This window comes from Harmonia axyridis, chromosome 4 (assembly GCF_914767665.1).
Source record: "Harmonia axyridis chromosome 4, icHarAxyr1.1, whole genome shotgun sequence".
Lineage (NCBI taxonomy): Eukaryota > Metazoa > Arthropoda > Insecta > Coleoptera > Coccinellidae > Harmonia > Harmonia axyridis.
The window spans coordinates 7,347,360-7,370,340 of NC_059504.1; the positions used below are offsets into that span (position 1 = coordinate 7,347,360).

At 33.6% G+C, this 22,981-nt stretch overlaps 1 protein-coding gene across 1 annotated transcript; it reads left to right on the forward strand.

The window, feature by feature from the left end:
• The first annotated feature begins 1,769 nt into the window (after positions 1–1,769).
• On the forward strand, positions 1,770–18,932 carry LOC123677379 (translation initiation factor IF-2). The gene is made up of 4 exons (XM_045613870.1): positions 1,770–1,918; positions 14,992–15,208; positions 17,544–17,715; positions 18,370–18,932. The coding sequence occupies exons 1-4, from the start codon at positions 1,902–1,904 to the stop codon at positions 18,579–18,581; spliced, it is 618 nt and encodes a 205-aa protein (XP_045469826.1). The 5' UTR covers positions 1,770–1,901; the 3' UTR covers positions 18,582–18,932.
• Positions 18,933–22,981: the final 4,049 nt, after the last annotated feature.

Sequence of the window (22,981 nt, forward strand, 5' to 3'; positions counted from 1 at the left end):
TCCTTGAATTTTGCCACGAATTTGCCTATATCGAATCGAACCTTATTGTTTGAGACCGTTCTTGGTTCTAAATTCGAAAATTACCCATATTGTGATCTGTTCAGGGAGCGAGCGCTCAAAATTGGCACCCATTAATTCATTTATACTAGCTCTCTCAAAAAATTCAGGATGAAAAATTTCAATTAGTATAGCTGATTTTCTGAGAATCCATTATGTTGGAAATGACGTGTTTTATACTTGAGCATATGTTTATTGATGGATTCTCAGAATGCCTGCTTCAAGAAACCACTTCACCTTTATATACAGAAGAGCGTCAATCATTTAACATTTTTTCACACCTTGTTCATTGTAATGAATCTATTCATTTATTTTTTTTTATTTATTGGCATTAGTAACCAGGAAGAACAATTTTGTGATATACTGCTACTCATATATCTCTAAAATGTATTTCAAAGATTTCGTGATCCAATATGAGCTTTAAATGCTAATTTTATCCATAGGTTTATTATATCCTCACAATACAATAGCAGTTCTTTTGATAACACCCATAACTGATCATTATTGAGGTACCATCACACTGCACCATTTGTTGATTGATTTATATAAGCTTCTTCACACATAACAAACTTATAATTCAAAATTACACAACTCCGAAAATGTTTTCTTAATGCATAATGAATTTTTGGAATCACGGAAAAAATATTCAAACAAAATTTTCAGTTTGGTATATATTTTGGTTGGTACTTCCCATATATTGGTAATTCTATACATGTTGAATGAAGGCTAAAAACCCAAAAAATAAATCTAAAATGATCAGTTTTTCTAAAGCACTACGACGAAAGCACAAAATTATTAGGATAATTTTCAAATAACAATAAATCCAGACAGTATGTGTGTTTGTCCTATATGTATTTCTAAAACATTCATCCAATTATCATGAAATTTTGCAGAGTTGTTTAGTAAATTCCCATGAAGGTTTATAGCATCTTACATTGCCAAAATGAAAACTTGTTGAAAATTTACTCGAAGAAATCTTAGAATTGCGCATTCGCCATTTTGACATTCATTATCTTCTTGGAAATTTTTTTCCATATGACAGAAACAACATCCATGAAAATTGAATGTTATTAAAAAGAATTGTATTGGATTTTCTGTCATGTAATAGCTAGTGTAGGTAACAACATGATCCTAAGTGCATTTAAAATCTTTAAACAATACGCTTTCAAATTTTTTCCATATCGAGCAACTCTGTAGATAAGAAAGTGGAAATGATGATATGTTATTCAAAATTTGCTGTGAATTCAATATCTTTTTGTCAGATGCGTCCATATTCCAACACCTTGAGTTCAGAAGATTTAAAATTATTTTTCTAGTGCAATTCTCTCAGCTTATTATCGAAAATATTCAATCAAAAATGAACAATATACGAAATCTTCATTGTTAATTGTTATACATAGTTATATATACTTATATGTATGTTATCCATAAATTCTGATTAATTAAGTAGATATTTGACAGAAACCAAATTTTTTGAAAATTTCATATTTCGTATTCCATTCTTGGAATGAAAAGTATTAACGAAAATGAAAAAAAATTCTCGACCAAAAAATCATCTTCTCAAGTAGCAATCCTCGTAAATCAATATTTGGTCTGAAGGACTTAAAATACCTACTTGAGATTTTCGTTTCGAAAAAATAAAACGCTCAAACAGAACACTTGATCAATGCATTCTTGACAATCATGTGTGTGCTTCTGCTGGTATGGTTACGTTTAGAACCTGATTGGTCTACCATAAAGTGAAGGGAAAAACGAACTCAGAATTTATAAATATGACAGTGGGTTTTGCAGACAGCTTCTAGTTACTGAATTTCGTCTGTGTTTGGAACATCTTATGTGTTAAAATGAAGCTTAGCATAGTGTAAGTTTTATTTTTTTTTTTTGTTATCGATATACGTTTTAGTGTGTGTATTTTTATCCTCATTAGGGAAACTTCATTTTATTCAAATCTGATTTGGCAAACTTAGGAGGAACTGAATTAGTTTTCAAAAATGTTTATATCTCTATTTTTAATCACATTAATATCATACAAAGGTACCTACCTGAATTTTTCAACTCTTCTGGTCTAACGTGAATCTTCGTGATAATTTTGTTTCAATAAAATTATTCAATTAATTATTAATCACGATATCGATATTCTGTGAACTATTTCAAAATCTAGTTAATTATCTAATAAAACATGATCGGTATTTTATCTATTGCAATTAGTGAAAGTGCCTAAAATGTTAATAGCTGGTTTTAGTTGTATGTAACAATATTTTTCACTAAACTTTCCTGATTGACATTTATTAGAGTTGGTATACATATGTTATGATTGATGATAATTGATTTTGAAATCTACTCTACGTCTTGAGAGATTTAACACAAACATTAGAGCTGGAACTATCATCATCAATAGCTTGCTTATTAAAAACTCAACTGGTTTATTTATGAATATCTTCAATTTACACTCAGAGAAAATTGTGTTAATTTAAGGTTTATATTTTCGTTAATTATAAATCTTTTAAACGTATCTATAAGTATCCTTCTTCATAGGCATTTGAAGACCTTTGATGAAAATATATTACAACATATATGTTGTAATATATTTATATAGGTTCTCTACGAAGAACTTTTAAAATAAAAAGAAAAAACTATGATCTACTACATTTTTAAAGATCCAAATGCTCTTCTAAGACCTGATGAAACAGTTTTGAAATCACTTCAATTTACTTGTTTGTTTTTACTTTTTCTTCAAATGATATTAGAATGTTTTTATCATTTATGCACACATTTTCAAAAAAACATCCTGAAAACACGAAGCTTTCAAAAGGATTTAAAATTGTGTTCATTTAAGATGAAAATTTTGTATGTTAATGGTTAAGGCCATTTGTGGCAAGATAATTGAGTTGTCGATGACAATTCGATCATAGAATATAAATCCTCATCACACCGAAATGTGTGTCGCGAACACCAACCATCCCATGAAAACTTTTTTCTTGTATCCGTTACGTAAAATCTTATAAAATATAATCATGTTTCTAATAGATAGAATGCATTACTTTTGACCTTTCAAGAAAGATGTGTCTGTTACCATCATAACAATTTGCGAATAGAACCTGCTGGAGAATTGAAGATATGGCATTACCGAAGAATAAATTACCGATTTCATTGAATTTTGCGTGACAAAAGATTCAATGGATTTCACGACTAGATATTTTTTATCGACAAGAGAAAGGTTCTTTGCTCTTCGGCATCAGCAGTGTGAATTATCTTGCTTTGGTATAATCAACCTTGAAAACTTTACAAGTAAAGATGCACAAAATATGTGTATATACTTTTACTACTCGTAGATATTAAGTTTTCATGCTATAAATACTTACTAGCATTTATTGCACATAATTATATGTTTTATATGCAATAATGAATTCTTGAAAAATTCATTATTGAAATATCGAAAGATCAACCCAGCCAAATTATCTGAATTTCAAGGTGCACCAGCTGAAAAAAATCAAGTATAACAGCGGTTTCGACAGTAAATGTAATGCAGGAAAAGAATAAAATTCTATGCAAGTTCCTTAACACAAAAGTATACGATATAGTAGTTCATAAATTCGTAAAAGAAATATTGATTTGTAGCGCAAAAACTCATCTGCAGTATTTGTTAGGTATGGAACGTAGCCCTAAATGTTAATAGTAGTCTGTGATCAAGAAGAAGATTATGTTTTTTGTAGGCTTCGTTACTGTGTACAATTATTTTCAGTATGGATACAGAAGAAACACAAACTATAAGCTAATCAACAAAAAATCCAAAAAATCTAATGAACAGCAACTTACACAAACAGAGCAATTATGGAAAATTGAAATTACAAAAATCTTGTTCATTAGATTTTTGGATTTATAGTTTGTGTTGGTTCTGTACCCATAACGATAGGTTATAATTATTTTGTAACCCTGATAAAGAACCAATGAAGGTATGAAACGTTGGCCATTTTAACAAGGATTTTGGTTCAAATTTTCTTTAATTCGCCAGTCCTAAAGCCGATATATTAAGAAATGTGAAAACTACATAATTTAAATTGGAGTTCTAGTTACACTTTCGAATATCTGTAATGATCTACAAAAAAATGTGACCAATCATAAAAAAAAATGAAACTTCTTCCTCTTTCGACAAATTCAATTCTATTCTTCAATATCTGGCATCTGTCTCAAATACCTAAGTACACGTTATATTCTCATTAGACTGTAAATTATCTTCTTGAGATCATTTCTTTGACAATGAAGACACACGTGTCTTTCTACTTGTTTTCGTTAGAACTCTAACATATCTTGAAAGCCTACAATATGACTTCAAATGTTAATCGCAAAAGAGTATCTTCATGTTATACAGTCATTCAATAAATTTGTAATTGAAATCTGTAGGATGGGTGTGTATGACCTGAATACTTTTAAGGTCATTGCTGAAATAATTCAGAATACTTGCGAACCTCTCGGCAGACTGATAAGTGTTCGAATGTGTTTAAATAAACTTCCCAAAATTAAATAAGTTAGCTACAATAATTGCAGCATGAATTCCTTTTATGAAGATATAAATGAATGAATGATATCTAATGTGAAACTTTCTGTAATTGATAATTTGTAATGGATAATACTGAATTATACAGGGTGCGTCAAAGTAACTGTGCATCAGTTGTGATGTTTTTCACTCCATTTTTTTCTTAAACGTCAGAATGATCTATATGATTGAAATATATTCCTTTGAATCAATTGAGTCCATTTTGTGGTTACATTTCAAAGTTACGTCTCATTCGTTAATAGAACTTAGGCACATAATTCAAAGAATTCACATGAAATATCCCCTAAAATTTTCAACAAAGATTTACCTCCTAAAAACATTCGCCCATTTGGTAACACCCTATACAATAATGAAAAAACGCTGCTAACAAAATTGCTCTCTTCTGAATTAGACCCTGAAAAGTTTGGTTTGTCATACATGTAAGAACCTTGACCTTCAAGGATCAATGCAGTATAGCAACCAATTTTTTTTTCACTAATTTTATGCAAATAGTTCTAATATTCTTCAAGATTTTAAGAATATATTCTGAAACATTCTGAAACATTTCAAGGGTCTAAATGAACTTTTTCTTTGAACAATTTCAAAGGCTTAAGTTCGAAAATAATTAATTGGAACAAATAGACAATAGACATGCAGGATCAGCAGCTTGCTTGGTGTACTTTTACATTATATTGTTACACAACTAGAGTTTGAAACGCTCAAGATAGGTACGAATCCTGAATTTTGAGGAATTATTGAGATATCCTTAGAAATGTACGCCTTTCTATACTTCTTTCCACAAATGTTTCATCTTCTGATTTTGATAATGAATAATGAAAACTTTTCAAACATATCACATTACAAGAATATACGACAACGATATGTTATTTTTAGTCCCATCCAAAGAGAAGTGTTTCGCTCCTCCTCTATCGTTGAAATCTCCAATCTATATTTAGTATCTAATTGAAATAATCCACCATATCATTGGTTATGGATGGATTTAAAACAATACATAAACTCCATCGTCTTAGTTTAGTTTAGAATTATTGCGGCAATTGAAACTTATCCAAATGATGATAGAAAATCATCATCATGCCCATCAAGAGAAAACCAATGAGCGTAGTCTGGAGCCAAACACCATGAAGAACTAAATCTGATTAGTTCCTATAATAAAAACAACTACACACCAAACAGATAAAATTTAATGAGCTCTAAAAGAACTCGACTAATTGGTGGAAATTTTGCTTTTCAACAATTAATTGGAGATCGTTCCGTTTATGAGTTGATAGAAAAAAAAACACCTACATATTTTCATCATATAAATAAATAGCCAAATAGGTTATATGAATCACCAGGTTTTCACTTCTTAATGATGAGCATGAAGAAGCTATAAGATTTCGGAATCATCAGAATATCTATTCCATCTTTACAAATTAAAAAACATTGAAGCAATAAGATTAAATTCGCAATAATCAACAGAAGTGGCAATGAGGAATAAGATAGGGAATAGATTATCCTCAATATTGTGAATTATCCTCAATAATGTGAATAATTGATAATATAACAACTTGCCACACGTAGGCATGTCTCACATGTTTTTTGGCACAAATTGCAACTGTATGAAAAAAGTATGAAAAATATAATGATTTTTCATGTTGACAGTTTTCGAAATCGATTTTATGCTTGTAAATAGGAGCTTAGAGAAAGTGTCTATAATTTGGTTGGCAGATGCTTGCAGCTCAAATGATTCGACTCTTTGGAAATCAAAATGTTATCCAGATCACCATTCATCGTACAATATAGCAGAATATGAGGAAGGTTTACTATACCTAAATCTTCCAAAGAGTGAAAGACCTAAGACTTTAAACTGAAAATCAGTAAATTAAAAGGTAAAGTGCGAATAATAAAATTGAAAAGTCATTGAAAAAACTATCATGGTGTTACTATGTTTTCAAAGATACAAGTTCTCTAGAGAAATGAAGAGATATGGTGTAGAATATCGTAAAAGCAATAAATTTCCAAAATCTACGCCAAATCAGTTAGCTAGAATACGAATTAGAGTTTTCAGAGGCCTCTAGCGTCAAAACTAGCATATAGAAAAACTTGTGCCTATTGAACTTTTCGTTTGGAATAATTTTGACTATAACATATAGTAAATTCATCCAATTTGACAGAAGCCTCTCTCTCTAATGAAGTGTTCGCTACCTTTTCTTGTGCCAAAAACTGCCAATAAAAACACACATATTCTTATGATTAGTTTTAATTAAGGAGGTTTCATTTCACTGCGACCTAATGGTCTATTGTGCCCCATCAGAGCTATTCTCTCCATAACGTGATCTACAGCTCGCCTTCCAGTTCCAGAGTTCTGATGAACTCCAATATCTGGGATGGCTTCAATGAGGCTAATTCCTTACTTCCACAAGTTTCGTGTCCAGAGCAGGTTTTGCGTTGGCTAGCGATGGCGAGGCATTCCTTCACCAGGTGATCCAGAGTTTCTTCCTCCTCCCCACAGAATCTGCACTCGTCATTTTCTGTTGGACCCATTCTCATGAGGTGTTTCCTAAGGCGACAATGTCCTGTGAGGAATCCAGTGAGGAGGTGTAGCATATTTCCAGATATCCAGATACTTCTTGGATATCGTAGAGTCAAAGTTTCGAAGAAACTTTTTGGAGTGATCCAAACCAGGAAGATTCCGCCAGAGTGTTTCTCTTTCTGTTTCTTCCTTCTCCTGAAACTCTTTCTTGTAGGTACATTTGTCTACGCCACAGAAAGGTTCCGGGCTGATAAAAGGAGTTTGTGCTCCTTTTCTGGCAAGTGTGTTGACCTCTTCATTCCCTCTAATTCCCAAGTGGCCGGGAACCCAGATTAAAAAGACCTTGTTATTCTTGCCTAATTCATTGAGTTTTCTTCGGCACTCCAATACCATCTTAGAATCGATGATATGTGAGCTCAGTGCTTTGATTGCAGCCTGACTATCAGAATGTATCGCTATATTACATTTCTGATAGTTTCTTGCTAGGTTAATTTCTACAAATCTTTCTATTGCAAGTAGGTATCTCTGCCTCTGTTCTTATGAACTTTCTGCCTTAAAATATGTAGAAATATCATCTCCAAAAGACGCCAGTATGCATTTTGAACCTTAGCTTTCTTTCATTCCCAGAATGGCTCGAAAATAAATATGTAATAAGTACTTTCATCGTGTGGAATAAATTGTGGGTTGTGGTCCTTATACTGTGACTAGAGTAGTTCACGGCCAAGGATAATTTAGGGAAATAAAAGAACAGGATAAAATTCAATTTATTTCAACCCACTAAAAGAGTTTGAAAAAGATGATAATTTGTGTAATCGATTCTTAGGGTCGCTGGTCACTTGGGTCGTTGCAGGTACTTTTTGTCGGTCTCGGGAACAGATGTGAAAATCTTTAATCTTCTCGTTGTCGGTGCAAGTGTTGAACATATGTTGTAGTTGTAGACTGGTCTGAACTCAATTGAATTATTCGCCCTGAAATGCCGAGTTGTATGGGTATTCAGGATGTTTTCCATTCGACCGTTAGCAAAGCCTTTCTACGGATCCCTTAGGGGTGTGGCTTTGATAATCCTAAGTTTGTACACCGAATTCTTCAGTTCTCGGACTCAGAACATTTTCGAAGGAATCGATAGATTCCCTACAAAATTTTTTATATCGATCTCCTTAAATGAAGTCAGATTCAAACATCGAATACCTTACAACTATGATTAATAATAATGGTTATCGCTAAACGGTAGGTAGTAGCTATTACTCAAGGTCTCGGAAATGATTATCATTATAAAATCTAGACTAGTGCTACCGTATAGTGAACCACATTAGTCTCTTGTTCGATATGTATAGGTATCATATCAGCAGACCCGGTAGAACTCAGTGTTCACTTTTGAATCTGAAGGTCGAGTCAGGTGAAATGAACAGTTATTCCGTGTATTCCTTTTTTATCAGACTGGATAGCATTCCGTATATGGGATACTGATACCTGCAGGAAAAAAATGAGATGCAGCTGCAGCAGAATATCTCGTTGCTGAATTATTCTTAAGGAAGTGTGAAGAATATTTCTTTTATGAATTTATTCATGAAAGTTTTTATATCATCGGTCAAAAATTGTTATTAATGTTGGCAATGCTGCTTTTTATACACACGCGAGTTTGAGCATCACAATAACTCACTTCACCACAAATGAATTTCTTGGTCAAAAACTCTGGAAATACTTCTAATGACATGACAAAGACACTGCAACACTCAGAAGGAGCTGTTTAAATTTGAAACATAGATGGTATAGTGAGGAAAAAATGACTGAATTTGGAGAAAAAAATCGTGAAGGTTTTTTCATTTAAACAATTTTTGTAACTTATTATTGTAGTCGTTTTTTGCAATTTTTGTTCAAATTTTACAACAAACCAGCTGTTCGAGGAGATCCAAAGTAGATGTTGAGTTGTTGTTAAAATGCCTAGAGCACGTGTACGCAGAATTTATCGCCAGCTAAGTGAATTTGAAAGAAGTCGAATTATTGGTCTACGGTAGGCGGGGTTGCCATTTCGAGAAATCGCTGACCGTACGAACAGAAATCCAACTACTGTTATGAGATATTGTCCAGCATGGTTTGATAATGCCCAAAATCGAAGAAGAGTAGGCACCGGCCGTCGAAGGGGCACAAATGAAGTTAGAGATCTAAGACTTATGGCCATTAGAGACCGATCTGCAATAACTCGATCTTTGACTGATGAGTGGTTAGGAGAACAAGGCCATTCTGTAACTGTCTGAAAGGTTTATCGTCGGTAAAGTCTTTTGGACTGCAGAATTATCGACCCCATCTTGTGTTACCTCTGATGGTTGAGCATCGCCGGCAACGATTACAGTGGTGCAGAGAACGTCAACATTGGAATGTGGAATGGCATCAGGTCGTTTTTTCTGATGAATCTCGATTCTCCTTGGGTGCACATGATGGCCGAAGAAGGGTTAGACGACGTCGGGGAGAAAGATGTGAACCTCAGTTTGAAGTTGAGCGTCATGTTCACCGGACAGTCGGCGTTATGGTATGGGGTGCTATTGCACATGCAAGTAGGTCACCTTTAGTCTTTATTCGAGGTAACATGAAAGCGTTGCGTTACCTTCAAGAAATAGTGGAGACATATGTTCTCCCTTACCTTAACCGGCTCGAGAATCCAATATTTCAGCAAGATAATGCCCGACCTCATGTTGCCAGAGTTACTTTAAACTTTTTCAAAGCGAACAATGTGAATCTTTTGCCATGGCTGCCCAGATCCCTCGATCTTTCGCTCATAGAGCATGTTTGGGACATCATGGTTAGAAGGCTTGGTAATTCACCCCAGCCCCCACGGACTTTGGCGGCTCTAAGACATGAAATACAGGTAGCTTGGGATAGTATCCCTCAAGAAGAAATAGACCATCTTATTGCATCAATGCCGAGACGTTTTGGGAAGTGTATAGATAATCGCGGTGGACAAACACATTATTAACAAATTTATCAAAAAAAAATTGTAAACCCTTCTTTTTTTTCTACAAATTTCAATCATTTACCCCTTTTACCATACTATCTATGTTTTACCAAAAAAAAAAATGGAATTTGAACAGCTCCTTCTGGGTGTTGCAGTTTCTTTATCAGTTAATATAGTTTTGGAAGTATTTAATTTTGAATTCTTCATAAACGATGTTTCCTCAAGTTCATGAAAATTCTTATGTCACCAATAGATTCAACGCGTAATGCCCAGAATTTCGAAATCCCGATGGCTTAACCTCAATTTGTCGAATCCAAAGCGTGATATAAGTTATTATAAAATAATAATCCGACCGAAAACCTATATACCCCATGGACTATGAAAATATGGGTTGGGTGATCCAAAAAATCAAGGTATCAAAACTAGTACGGCTATCAGCGTTCGAATTCCTATGTTAATTACGAAGTACCCATTTGGTAAAACCAAGATTGAATCACATGAATACTATTACTTATCACAGGTAGACAGATCGGTGTAGTATCAAGAACCAGATTGTGAGAGTGAAAGTTATTGAATATTTTCAATTACAAAATGATCAAAAATCGAATTCTGTCCTTGACATATGATCAGTTTTTTATGGCTAGCATCGCAGATACGTAGCAATCATAATATCACTATTAACTCACGGTAATCAGGATCTTCTTCTTGGTATTTCGCTCTTGGGTTATGTAAATTTTAAAGTGATCAATTTGAGTCGAAATGAAATTGAGGATTGGATTATACCGAATGTTTTATCTCAGTGTAATTTAATCGTTCTCTCTGAATAATGCCAAATACATCTTGGTATTTTGAAAGGTTGAAGGATTTATGATTTGTTGGATAATCTTAGTGCATCATCTTAATGCATCAACTTATAGTTGTGATGAAAATATGAAATATCTGTATCTGAGTATTGATTAATTATAAAAAAATTGCACGCCCCTGAGGTATTTTACGCTAAAAGTGATTTTTGAATTACTTGTTCAATTTGTGAAAAAATCTCACGTCTTTTACCGTATGTTAAGCCGTTTTCATGCAGAAAAATGAAACATCTTAACGCGTATTTTTCATTTCTTCAATAAATTATCTGTTATAGATAGTTCATGATATTGTCAATGTAGGTATTAAAGTTAAGATGTCTTATTTTTGCATAAAAACTGTTACCCATAAAAAAAGGCATGAGAGATTTTTTTCATCACAAATCGAACAAGCAATTCAACAATGATTTTCAATTTGAAATATCTCGATTTTATGATACTAGACATTGCAAAAGTTTATTATTGAAAATACTGGGGTTGTTCAATAAGTTTTGTTACTAGTCTAGATGTTTCGTTGTTGTGTTGGTACACCCTTCATATGAACGTGTGTGAAGTTTAATTTGAATCTGCCAATTCATTATTTGTTTATAAGCCATTTAGTATCGTCATAGTATAGTGTCACAGTAGTTTCTTCATGATGGAAAAAACAAGTATCGTGCTGTGATGAATTCTTATTTTTGGAAGGTTTAAAGCAAAGGAAATTTATGAACGAATGTTGAAAGTGTATAAGGATTCTTCACCTTCAATTAGTACAGTAGGAAGATGGGTTGCTAAATTTAAACGTGGTCATACAAACCTTGAAAAAGATCCACGTCAAGGACGCCCAAAAACAGCAACAACACCAGAAATGGTAGAATAATACAAGATATCGTATTGGAAAATCATCTAGTGAATAAGAGAGATTTAGTAGAAGGCCTAGACATCTCATAGGACATTATAATCAATATTTTGACTGAGGTATTGGGTTTCAAAAAGCTGTGTGCAAAATGGGTGCAGCATTCACTAACAATGAAACAAAAACACATTCGAATGAGACTTTCTCAGCAATATTTAGAGCGTTTTCGAAAAGATAAAGCGGATTTTGTGCATTGGCTAAAATTCATGAATTAAAGTTCGAATAGTTCGAGCATCCAACGTATTCACCAGATTTGGCCCCAAGCGACATCCATCTGATTCTAAACCAAAAAAAATTATAAGTGGAAAATGTTTTTCATCAAATGATGAGGTCATAACAGCTGTAGCGTATTTTCAACCCTTCAAGATTCTCACTTTTGGGATGGAATTCATAAATTGGAATCTCGTTGGAAAGAGTGTATTGATGTTCAGGGAGACTATACTGAATAATTAAGTGTATTTTAAACCATAAAATTGTGTTTTTCTTATAGAACCGCAAAACCTATTGAACCTAACCTAACCTAATACCTAATGAACAATGAGTAAATGTCATATAACGCTTAAGCTAAGATGCATAGAATCCCTGGTGTGTGTACTGATTCGATTTAGTTTCAGACTTTTTGAGATATCCACCTGTTGCTTTGGTGTTCTGCTTCACCAGAGTTCTGTAAGGTGGCGCTCTTCAGAAATTTTCGAATTCCCGCTATCTGCCTGGCGCCGTTTAAAAATGAAATAGTGATTTTAGACTTTACAAACTTTCACAATAAATTCCAATTTAGTTCCTATCGAATTTTTCATGAAATGAATGTAATGTAATGACAGAGTATAGAAGATTGTTACGAGCATAGAATATAAAATATTATTGTTCTATACTCAAAGGTCACGAAAGCCAAAAATCGAGAGAAATGTCAAATATAAACGATGTATGCGCCATCTGAAACAGACGCGATTCCTCGAAATCAAGTAGGTATAAATCTGAAAAATCCCCCGTTTTGTCTGAAAGTTTTACAGGTATAAGTAGACAAACCAGGTTTTCTTTGCATCTTAGCTCAAACTCCACGTAAAATGTCATGTAAAACTCGCAACGTTCCCATCTCTGAACAGTTGCAACGACTCCCCTGCCCTTAACCTCAGATAATTTTTCGCAAAAACACTCCCACGTCCCTGATGAACAACAACAGTCAACGCCCTCTCCGTCGTTGGAGGGAAACAGGTTTTGCTTTATGTTTGAGAAATTCCAGAGTCGGTTTCAAGGATGCACCTCTCTTCGGATGAAGTAACCGTGGACATGGATGGGAGTTCCGTAGACGGATACGTGGAAACCGCGAGAGGTGAAAGTGGATAAGACGTTTATCATGATCATAGGTCACAACAAGTTGCGGAATCTCTCGCGATCCCCAAGAACTGGTGGGCGTAAGAAGAATCGGACTACGTCAATGTCTGAGCCTCGATCCAATACATCGAAACACTACAAATTTTCTGTAGTATTCACAAATTATACTCTATGGTTTAGGAAAATGACAGTTAACTGGCTTTAACTATGTTCTATGGATAGAACAGTATTCTTCTTCTCTTGAATCTATTTTTATTAGAAGCACTCGTAGCCCAGTTGACAGAAAAATGGTTAGGGATTCAAGGCTTGGCTTGATTTTCAAGATACTTGCCTTGATTTCAAGTCAAGTAGCTATTTTTCGAACTCAGGTCAAGTCAATTATTTATTTATCAAGTACTTGAATCATATCAAGCTACTTGATTTTTAGGATTTTTATTGTGTAGTGTCACACCAATAAAAAAATGATGAAATGAGAAGGAATCTTGCAAAAAACACTTTTATTTATTGAACTTTTTCGAAATAGAAACATAAATTAAATCACTATAAATCATAACAAAATAGTAGTGGGCGTACGAAGAATCGGACTACGTCACTGTCTGAGACTCGATCCGATACAACGGAACACTACAAATTTTACTCTATGGTTTAGGAAAATGACAGTTAACTCCATAGAACACTTGATATTCTTCTTCTTCTCTTTAATCTCTATTTATTAGAAGCACTCTTAGCCCAGTTGACAGAGAAATGGTTAGGGATTCACGGCTTGGCTTGATTTTCAAGCTACTTGACTTGAGCTTGACTTGATTTCAAGCCAAGCTCATCTCAACTAGTAGTTTTTCAATCTCAAGTTAACTATTTATTTATCAAGTACTCGAATCATATCAAGCTACTTGGGTTTTAGCAGTTTTATTGTGTAGAGTCACATCAATAAATAAAATGATGAAATAAGAAGGAACCTTGCAAAAAACACGTTTATTTATTAAACTTATTGTATAAAGAACCGAAAATATAAGCTTTTTTGAAATAGAAACATAAATTAATTCACTATGAATCATAACAAATTAAAAAATAATAAAGTTTCTTAATATTGAGAAACCACCAGGCTTTGTTTGATTTCATAATTTTCCATCCAGGATCTAAGACACATGAGGCATCTTATAGATTTGTCGCCTAACCTATTGCGGGTTTTTGTAACTGCAAGAGCAGTTCTGGAAAATTGTCTTTCAAAAGGAGCTGAAGATGCTGGCGTTGATAAAAAATCCTCGGCCATTTTGGCCAAGTTTGGAAAGATATTTCTGAAACTACCAAAATCTACCAAATGATTTCATAGAAATGTGAGAAACTACTAATAAAGTCACACTGGCGAATGCTTAAGTCTCTCGGCGCTCGAGGAATCCCCTTATTTAGTCTAAGCGCGCACGAGATTGCAGAAATATATGCCGTACGACGCGTGTATATCAAGCTCAAGTAATATCAAGTAGCTCGATATCAAGTCAAGCAATAAATATCTGAAATTAAGTCAAGTCAAGCTCAAGTATGTTATTTTACACGAGCTTGATTTTCAAGTCAAGTAGTCGGTTAAAATGTCAAGCTACTCGGCTTGATGAATCCCTAGAAATAGTAGTGATAGTAAACATCAAAATAAAAAAAAGTTCATAAAAATGTTTGTCCAAAATAGCTTTCTCTTAGAATAACAGCCATCTAAATTCTTCATAACGTTTGGACGCTTCGACTGATTTAACTTTAAATTATCCCAAGAGCACCCACATCATTTGTACTAAATCTCCATTTTCTCTCATTACAATTAAAATCTAAATAATTCTTTTATTTCAGGCTATTTTTTGGGCTTGCGTGCTTAATAGTGCTATGCAGTGGAAGACCTGCAGATGAGGGAAATGGAGACTATGAGGACTACGCCGATGAACCAGCTCCACCACCACCAAAGAAATCACCAGTGGCGTCCAGGGGGAGCCTTTTGAACAGAAGAAACCCATTGGCTTCTAGGAACACGAAAGCCAGTTCAACTACAGCTGCTCCACCACCACCTGAGGTAGGTCAAACTTCGTAATTGAAGAAAAAAAGAATCCATTTTAAGAAAGTCATCGTTCTATCTGAACTCCATTCACTTTAGCAATGTTATGACGTCATTAAAGTTTTTTGCATAGTTGCCAGATTATGGATATTTTTCTAGATTTACCATAAAACCAATATCATCAACATTTTGTTGTATAAATATTCTCACGCTTTGAATTTCTGGAAATTTGGAGGTAGTGGAAAAAATTAGCTACATAACAAGCAGAAAAACTTGTCGAATAAAAATAAATAAGCATGCTGTCCAGGTAATATATAACTTTCAGTCAAAATTGAGAAAAAATACTTACAAATGATTTGAATCGACTAGAACAACAGGCTTAACTCTTAGCATTTCAATTTCGCTAGATAGAATTTTGCTACTGATATTTCTAGAATAACAATGATTCAGTTGATGTGCAACATCATAACCACCCAATATCGTGAAATCATTACTTAGGTAATGCCATGCAGAACAACAAATGAGATTCTCTCAATTCTTCGACTAAAATTGATCACGTCTTATGAAGAAATGCATTGTTGTAAAATCTAGCGGTTCTTCAATTAATATTTACAACTCAGCTTATTTTATTGAGGCAATTCAAACCACAAGGATCCTACATCTACCAAAATATTGAAAGCGAACATCCACATATGCAAAGACCATCCCATAAAGTTCAGATAAATGACATTAATGCAGTTTGAGAAAGTTTGGAAGTCATTTTGCAAGAGTGTGATTTACCTACTGTTCTGAGAATTTGAAATGTACTGAAATGCGTATACGTGGAAAACTTAGTATTCACAGGAGAAATTCGATGATAACGGATCTCTGAAATTCACTGCAAGAAACCAAAATGATGAATTTAAATAAGATCGTTTTCGATTGACAAGAGAAATTTGGTAATTTATTGGGGGTTATATCAGGTAACCACAGAAAATCATCCAAGTATAGGGTGTTTTTTTCGAGGTATATAACTTTAAGTTGACATTACTGTTCAACTGTTTAACAACTGTCTAGTGATTTATTCTCAATTTGGTTTGGCAATTCATCATGAAATAGTGCAATTTTATTTCGAAAATAATGGTTCTGTGCGGAATACGTATCGCGCACTACGTCCATTTCATTTTCTTTAGCGATGAAGCGCACTTCTGGTTGAATGGCTACGTCAACAAACAAAACTACCGCATTCGGAGTGAAGCTAATCCTCAAGTGTATGTCGAAACACCGTTACATCCAGAAAAACTGACTGTTTGGTGCGCTTTTTGGGCTGGTGGAATCATTGGTCCGTACTTCTTCAAAAACATTGATGGCCAGAAGGTTACAGTCAATGTCGATTTACCGATGTCGATTTATTAAAAGACACGTTTGGTGACCGCCTAATTTCACGTTTTGGACCTGTGAATTGGCCTCCAAGATCTTGTGATTTAACACCGCTAGACTACTTTCTGTGGGGCTATGTAAAGTCATTGGTCTATGCGGATAAGCCACAAACCCTTGACCATTTGGAAGACAACATTCGCCGTGTTATTGCCGATATACGGCCACAACTTTTGGAAAAAGTCATCGAAAATTGGACGTCCAGATTGGACTACATCCGAACCAGCCCTGGCGGTCATATGCCAGAAATCATATCTAAAATGTAATGCCACAAGATTATCTTGCGGATAAATAAAATTCATGTCAATCGAATAATCCATTGTTGTTTTATTGCAATCTAAGGTTCTATAGCTCTAAAAAAAACACCCTATACAATCCAAGTATCAGTGTGAAAATTTACGAGAACCTACAAAGTTTATTTGTGATATTGATAATTTTCTCTTTAACATGGAATATTTTCTTCCTTTGTGACTTTATTATTATTATTATTATTATAATTTAGATCTCGAATTCCAAATATCTCATCTGCTTTACTTTTGTCGTCAAAAATTCATTAAAACTGCTTAGAAATAAATATAAAGGGTGCTAATTCAGTACAAAAGCTTCAAATGTGATTTTTGATAGATTCTCAGCTAGACAACCCGACAAGATGTATGTATTTTCAAAGTAAATAATCAAAAATATGTTTAATTATCCAATGATAACATGATAGCACATTGTCTACTACCAATTTCACAAACGGTTCAAATTATTGTTTTATTTGTAAAATATGTTTATAATGAAGGTTTCGATTTAAAAAATGTAAAAAAGTTCAGCTCGTTATGTTGCTCATTCAATCAAATCCCTATAAAGTATTGATTCATTCAAGAAAGAGATTCACTTTCACAAGAGGAAACCATTGTATAATATCGTTCATAATGAAACTATTTCTTCATAGGAAGAAGAACCAGTTGAAGAAGAGGGAGAAGTTGAAGAACAACCAGCTGAACAACCAAGTTCTACAACAGAAACTTCAAAGAAATTTATTAAAGGAGGCGTAGTCAGACCTTTCAGAAGCAACGATGATCTTTTAGCTACCTTGAAAAGACGCAGAGAACAAGCTGCTCTAAGTAAGTTCATAGTTATAATTGAAAATATATAATTGTCAGAATTGTTAGGCCTACAATCCTTCTATTTTTAAATTTGAAAATTATGTATCTGTTTTCGAGCAACTACAGCTAGATAGGAAGAACATATTTGACTATATTTCTGCATTCACCTGCATAAAGTTGATCTACGATATTGCATTCACATTGAAAAATATTAACAAGTAAATATTCTTTGTTCGATAAGTTTATTCATAGAAAAATCTCAAAACAGATTTGAGATTGAGATTAATTGATAAAATAGAGCACTGTCATCAAACCAAATAACAGACACCCAAACTCCGCGTGAGTATGTAGAACAGTCTTGCAACAAAAAGAATCTCGGAAATAGTATTTTTAATTTTTACAAAGATATTTGATGAAATATTAATTTATCTAATAGCTGATATTATTTACTCATTAGAAATTCAAATTTCTTGAACTTCGAATTCGATTTCCGATTCTCAATATTGCGACAATTTTCTTATGAAGGAAGAGGAAACAGTTTAAGGTTGGCTATATGTGACAACATTCTAAATCCAATGAAATCCGGTATTCACTCGAGATAAACATATATTAATCTGTGATATACAACCTCAACTATGAATAATTAATAACATTTGGTATACTTATTTTCAGACAAACACAACGCGAAAGCTGTTCACCATGAAGCTGAGGAAAGTGCACCTTCTGAAGAAAAAGCTGCCGTACCTTCAAAGAACAAATCGACAGGTCGAAAACGATTCAATTCTCCTAAAAAAGAAACAACAAATGAAGAAACAGAAGAAGAAGCGCCAGCACCTGCATCTTCTTCATCAAGATCTGGACGTAGATTCAGCTCTAGAAGTTAGTGAATGAATTAGAAATTTTGGAAAATTGCCAGGACAACTACTTTATTGATGGTTATGTTTCTAATTGTTCGTCAGCCTCTATTTTATTTTTTAGCACCTTCATGTAAATAAAGACTAGTGTTACGTAATGATATTTTTACAATTTCTGACGAATATATGAAACATTTGAGTTTACGTTTTGCACTTGCAATGAAGAATATGTATTATAAAATCTCATTTCGAATAACTGTATGAAATAAGTTGTTGTTTAAAACTGTGTACTGTTAAAGATTAAGTATTTCTTTTAAATTATTGTAATTTGGTGTGAAACTTTATCAGAAAACATTGTAAATACACAAGAAATAGACCGAATTTTGATGTTTTTGTTCATAGTCGTATATCGCAAATAATCTAGTCTATACCTAATCAATAAAAATGATCACCTGAGTTCTCAAGCCTTCCTATTACATTTTGTGGAAATAAATGTAATATTCATCAATTCTGGACCAATGCAATAAAGAATCCTTGAATTCTTTCTATAGAATAACTGAGATTTGATGAAGCAAAAACTAATTGCTAAAAAAATTGATTGAAAGATTTTCTTCTGCTCGATGAAGGATAATTATCAGTTGAAAAGTTCTTGAATGCCAATCGTCAAGATTGTTATGATATTCTTACTATCAAGAATCCCATGATCTGGAGAAATTTTTCCTTATCCATTCATTGAAATATTATTGGTTGGTTTATTTGATTAGAGAAAACTATCACAAATCTCATGATAAAGAATAGAAAAGTATATTAATAGAAAAGAGAATTGTTGCTTATAGGATTTGTTCTCAGCGAATATTTCAGAGAACAAACGTTGAAGTGAAGGGTATAAATTGGATGTTCAATGCAAATAATAGAAAGTACATTTACTTATTAGAAGGTTTATATTAGCGAAGAGGATATAAATTGCGAAAGAAGCCACTTTTACATATTGATGAAATCAAATAATGCAGAACAAAACTGTGATAGTGATTGTTATATGAAAATTTCTTATCAAAGAGGTCACAAAAGCAAAGAAAATAATATGTAGTTTCTCTTAGGAATTCGCCAATAAATTTCAAATTTTTAGTTGAATACCAATGATGACAATCAATATATTCATGAAGAGAAATATATGAGGCATGAAATAGTTATAATTTAGTTTGAAAAAAGGTTGTTCATAAAATGAAGCAATGACAAGAAAGTTCAATTGGAAATTTACATTGATTATATGGTATTTCATAATTTCAATATTGAGAGAGGTCATTCTCTGCATAATTTTGAAACATAAAGTTTTCCCAACTTTAGTACGATTTTGGTTTTTTGAATGTAATGTTTGAATGGATTTTTTTATTTATGGGTTCTATTCTAGTTAATTTCTAAAATGGTCATCTAAAGGATGTCATGTTAGAAAATACTACAAATTTTCCACTATGGTTTATTATTTCTTCCTATCTCACAGAATCTCATTTCAATCTGATAAATTAGTGTTGAGAATCAATAAAAATATTATTTAGGACTTTGATGCAGTTGAAAATTGTTTCTAACGGGTGTTTTTTTTTCGAGGTATATAACTTTAAGTTGACATTACTGTGCAAGATGGCGACCGATTTAACAGCTGTCAATCATGAACAGACTCAAGCCTGAACAACGCTTGCAAATAGTGAAATTTCATTCCCAAAATAATGATTCTGTAGGGAATACGTATCGCGCACTACGTCCATTAGCGATGAAGCACACTTCTGGTTGAATGGCTACGTCAACAAACAAAACTGCCGCATTTGGAGTGAAGCTAATCCTCAAGTGTATGTCGAAACACCGTTACATCCAGAAAAACTGACTGTTTGGTGCGCTTTATGGGCTGGTGGAATCATTGGTCCGTACTTCTTCAAAAACGATGATGGCCAGAACGTTACAGTCAATGGTGATCGGTATAGAGCCATGATTACTAACTTTTTCATTCCTGAATTGAACAACTATGATATCCTGGAGCTGTGGTTACAACAAGACGGCGCAACATGTCACACAGCTCGTGCCACAATCGATTTATTGAAAGACACGTTTGGTGACCGCCTAATTTCACGTTTTGGACCTGTGAATTGGCTTCCAAGATCTTGTGATTTAACACCGCTAAACTACTTTCTGTGGGGCTATGTAGAGTCATTGGTCTATATATCGGATAAGCCACAAACCCTTGACCATTTGGAAGACAACATTCGCCGTGTTATTGCCGATATACGGCCACAAATGTTAGAAAAAGTAATCGAAAATTGGACGTCCAGATTGGACTACATCCGAGCCAGCCGTGGCGGTCATATGCCAGAAATCATATTTAAAATGTAATGCCACAAGATTATCTTGCGGATAAATGAAATTCATGTCAATCGAATAATCCATCGTTTTTTATTGCAATTTAAAGTTCTATAGCTCTAAAAAAAAACACCCTTCACAATATCATCGTAGCAATATAGGTTTTATTATTGTATGCAGAAAAGTTTTCGAGGAGTCATTTTTTAAAGGGTTCTCCTAAATAATTCAGTAAGACAAAAATACTTTTCAATTGTCTCATCGAAATATTCATAAATGGGCAATACTTTAATCAATACGTGAGTATGTACTTCAATTTTCACGAAAGAACTATAAAATATTTGGTGATCTAGACAGGGTTGGAATATATTTTGATGATCTCATTAAAGAGAGGAATCAGTTGTTGACCATGATACTAATTCAAAACGAGTATTGGATGATGAGTTCATAAGAATTTTTTTTAGTATCAACTAGATGGAATACTGATTACCGAGAGAGAAGTAATAAATGTTTTGTAATAATCTATAGGTATAATATCATCGATCATCATATTGATAACAATAATTTCACTTTTATAATGTTAGACATACCGACCTATAAATTGAATGATGTAAGAATTGAATAAATCTTCTGCTGGAGACCTTTCATGATTTTATATTCTTCTGCGTCAATTTAGAATAATTGTTTGATTCGGTTTATTACTTGAAGATTCTTTCGAATCATTAGAAGAGAAATTACTGAAATGTTTACATCTTATGTTTTGGGAATGGAAGTCGAATAGAAAAACACATCGACACTAATCAGAAAATTCTAAAAGATTCTTCAAATTCCTTAAAAGAAATCATTACTATCTTACAGGCCAATTGAAAAGTCCTCGGTCTACCATCGTAAAACACATTTTTTTGGCAAAATTCGATTTTATTATTCAACATAGTTGCCTTCGAAGGCGATACAGCGATTATAGCGATCTTCCAACTTTCCGATACCATTTTTGTTGTACGATTTGTCTTTCGCTCCAAAATAGGCCTCAGTTTCTGAGATTACTTCTTCATTGACGCTAAATTTCTTTGCAGCGAGCATTCTTTTGAGGTCTGAGAACAGGAAAAAGTCGCTCGGGGCCAGATCTGGCGAATACAGTGGATGCAGAAGCAATTCGAAGCCCAATTCATTGCTATTACATATTTTCATTGATTTGTGACACGGCGCCTTGTCTTGATGAAACAGCACCTTCTTCTCTTCAAATGGTGCCGTTTTTTAACGATTTCATCCTTTAAACGATCCAATAACGCTATATAATAATCGCTGTTGATGGTCTGGCCCTTTTGGAGGTAATCAATGAATATTATACCTTCAGTATTCCAGAATACTGATGCCATAACCTTGCCAGCCGACTGTTGTGTTTTTCCTCGCTTTGGATTCGGTTCATCGTGTGCTGTCTACTCAGCTGTCTGTCGATTGGACTCCAGAGTGAAATGATGGAGCCATGTTTCATCCATTGTCACATATCGACGCAAAAATTCTGGTTTAGTGCACTTAAACAGCTTCAAACACTGCTCAGAATCATTAACACGTTGTTACTTTTGAGCGATTGTGAGCTCGCGCGGCACCCATTTTGCACACGGCTTTCTCATGTACAATGTCATCTTTTGAAAGATTCATTAATTGTTTTTCAATTCATGTAAAAAAATCAGAAATCTTTTTGAAATCCAAACTGATTTGAAATTCACAACCCTCGCAAATGTTTCAGCCTACTAACAAAAAATCACATTGTGAGTAGTTGAATCATACTGCGTTATTTCTCAAGCATAGATCCAAACACCTCTGCAGTTCCATCTTTAATTTATTAAATCTCACTCTCACCAAGTAGGTACGTTATGTGACATTTTGAATTAATCTTCACTTGTTTCCACGTAATACGGTATAAAGGTCAGTGTTTGACCTTATTTGTTATAATGTGTGGAAATATAAATATCATTCTCATCTTCTTCACGAGAAATTTAACCATTCAGCCAAGTTTTGACCTACCTAAACTTCTATTCTTTTCGCTTTTCGATTTTAAGGAGTCTTTTGCAACCAAAATGTTTCAA

What these genes read in the sequence shown, in the direction of transcription:
- LOC123677379 (XM_045613870.1), top strand. An exon ending in CTGCTCCACCACCACCTGAG is followed by an intron (nt 15,209 to 17,543) that starts GTAGGTCAAACT and finishes ATTTCTTCATAG; the next exon opens with GAAGAAGAACCAGTTGAAGA. An exon ending in CAGAGAACAAGCTGCTCTAA is followed by an intron (nt 17,716 to 18,369) that starts GTAAGTTCATAG and finishes ACTTATTTTCAG; the next exon opens with ACAAACACAACGCGAAAGCT.